We start from the raw sequence: 2,879 nt of genomic DNA on the forward strand, positions 1-2,879 counted from the left end.
CTCCTGGTCTCTATTTATTCATTCATTCCTCCTTCCCTATCCCACCCCTTGGAAACTATTACTTTCTACTGTTCTCATCATTGGGCATTTTCCAGAATGTCATGCAGTCGAAATTATAAAGTGTGTACCTTTTCAGACCGACTGCTGTCACTCAGCAATACACATACACTTAAGGTTCATCTATGTCTTTTCATAAGTGGTTGTTCATTTAGTTTATTGCAGAAAAATATTTCCTTGTCTGGATCATATTTGCTTTTAGATGCTAGATTTGATGAATCTCAATTATTCCAAAGAATTATATTACTTAGAAAAAGTATAACAGAACACATTTTTGTCAGCATTCCTCAATGTCGTGTGGATGACTAGACCCGTGAAAAGTTAACGAGTGCTTACAAGGGATGGTCTACGGTAAAACCAGGTAAAATAAATTAAATACATCTCTATTTCTCAGAGAATGTAGTACATTTGCAAAAGGGGTATAGAATATGTGAAAATTTTGACCATTAAATTTTTCATAAGAATTTTATAAACGTGCTAATTTATGCCAACACACTGATGTATGTGCTTCGAGTAGTCATACCAGAAAAAAAAAAAAAAAAGAAAAAAACACCTTTTTTGTGCTCTTGGAGAAATGCCATCCACTGGGGATAGCTTACTGAAGTGCAGACATCCTTGCCAAAGATAAATAAACCAACAACCCCTAAAGCATATAACTCACATTTTTTGTTTTGTTTTTTAGTGATACACCTTTTATAATAAAAGTGTTTTCTCTCAGGTGGTTGAAGAAGAATAAGCAATATGATCCAATGGAGCAGGGAAATTATACCAGGCTGAAAGAATTTCTTTTTCAAGGACTGACCCACTCCCAGGAGCTGAGCTTGGTCTTATTTCCTTTCTTATGTTTGGTGTACACAGCAACTGTACTGGGAAACCTCCTCATCATGGTCACGGTGACCTGCGAGCCCCGCCTTCACACCCCCATGTACTTCCTGCTCCGCAATCTCTCTGTTTTGGACATCTGCTTCTCCTCCATCACTGCGCCCAAGGTCCTAGTAGACCTTCTTTCAAGGAGAAAGACCATCTCCTTCAATGGCTGCATCACACAGATGTTCTTCTTCCACCTTCTCGGTGGGGCAGACATTTTTTCTCTCTCTGTGATGGCGTTTGATCGCTACATGGCCATCTCCAAGCCCCTGCACTATGTGACCATCATGAGTAGGGGGCGATGCACTGCCCTCATTGTGGCCTCCTGGGTAGGAGGTTTTATCCACTCTATCGTGCAGATCTCTCTGTTGCTCCCACTCCCCTTCTGTGGACCTAATATCGTTGACGGTTTCTACTGCGATGTCCCCCAGGTCCTCAAACTCGCCTGCACCAATACTTTTGCTCTTGAGGTCCTAATGATTTCCAATAATGGCTTGATCTCTACCCTGTGGTTTGTCTTCCTCCTTGTGTCTTACACAGTCATCTTGACAATGCTGAGGTCACACACTGGGGAAGGCAGGAGGAAAGCCATTTCCACCTGCACCTCCCACATCACTGTAGTGACCCTGCATTTTGTACCCTGCATCTATGTCTACGCCCGGCCCTTCACTGCCCTCCCCATGGACAGAGCTGTCTCTATCACCTTCACTGTCATCATCCCAGTCCTGAACCCCATGATCTATACCCTGAGGAACCAGGAGATGAAGTCAGCCATGAGGAGACTAAAGAAAAGACTTAGACCTTCTGAGAAGGAATAGATCCTATCAAGTCCAGATTGGAAAGTCAAAACTAAAATTTATTTTCCTACAACAGAAGAAAATACCTTAATTAACAAACTGTCTTGAGACCAAAGTTTTATCTTTGTCCTGTAGCAGAGTCCTCTAATAGGCTGTCCTGAGACAATTACCTCATTAGACTTTTCTCATGTAAGATTGTTGGCAACTTAGAGTCTCAAATATATAATAAGCTGTCATCTCTTAAAAAGAATTCTAAGGTTTGTGTCACTCAAACACCTCACTTTACAGGTAAGGAAATGGAGTCTGAAACACTCTTGATTCTTGAGTTATGGTTGTACTATGTGTTGTCAATGTGTTAATTAATAAAATGAACTTCAGAGGGACCAGCAGGTGATTAAGGTACTGGACTTTCATGTAGCCTGCTGCGATTTGAGTCCCAGACATAGCACCTTGAAAATTACACCAGGTAAGTGTGCGTGCATGCCCAAAATCCCAAGTAGAGAATGGAGGAGAAAGATTGTGGCATGGTCATTCCCCTGGAAAGGGTGATTTCTCACTTTTCCTCTCACTGTCTCTCTCTCTCTCTCTTTGGAGAGCACACATGCCCTATGACAAAAAAAAAAAATTAACTTAAAAATAAAATTAACTTCAGAGGTCAAGCTTCGAGGCTATAAATTCAACCTCCTCACCCCATATGGAAATAAGTTTTCTATTGCTAACCTTGGAGGATTTAGACTCCATTTTTCTGTACATACTAGGCACATTTTTGCCCATGATCTGGGCCAGCCAAGGCTGGAAGTGAGTAGCAGCTTTAAGACTCTGTAGGGGATGCCTGCCTTTCTGTCTCATAAAAAAAAATAATAAAAATAATAAAATAAAAAATAGATAAACTTGAAAGGAAGAGAGATCATTATAATTTAGTTGGGGTAATTTAAGAGAATAGAGCTTACCTGGGTTGTGGGTTTAGAGGCTAAGGAGTCCACCTTGTGTCATCATCTGGTAAGGCTTCCTGCTGCATCAGAGCATGACAGGGGCAGCTGCAGTGACAGAACAGAGCATGCTGCAACTGTTTCCCTCTCCTAGAGGCCTACCCAACTCAATCACAAGGCCCCACACCAATGTTTAATCACCACCCAAAAACCCCAACTTTCCACCCTA

At 41.5% G+C, this 2,879-nt stretch overlaps 1 protein-coding gene across 1 annotated transcript; it reads left to right on the forward strand.

The window, feature by feature from the left end:
* Window positions 1–806: 806 nt before the first annotated feature.
* On the forward strand, window positions 807–1,742 carry LOC102502918 (olfactory receptor 4D11). Its single transcript, XM_006147399.1, has one exon. It carries the CDS (start codon window positions 807–809, stop codon window positions 1,740–1,742), a length of 936 nt encoding a protein of 311 aa, XP_006147461.1.
* The last annotated feature ends 1,137 nt before the right edge of the window (window positions 1,743–2,879 follow it).

The sequence above is a fragment of the Tupaia chinensis genome, unplaced genomic scaffold (genome assembly GCF_000334495.1).
Source record: "Tupaia chinensis unplaced genomic scaffold, TupChi_1.0 Scaffold000213_1, whole genome shotgun sequence".
In the NCBI taxonomy this organism is placed as follows: domain Eukaryota; kingdom Metazoa; phylum Chordata; class Mammalia; order Scandentia; family Tupaiidae; genus Tupaia; species Tupaia belangeri.

Coding starts and splice junctions, on each gene's coding strand:
- LOC102502918 (XM_006147399.1), top strand. CDS start 807: ATGGAGCAGGGAAATTATACCAGGCTGAAAGAATTTCTTTTTCAAGGA.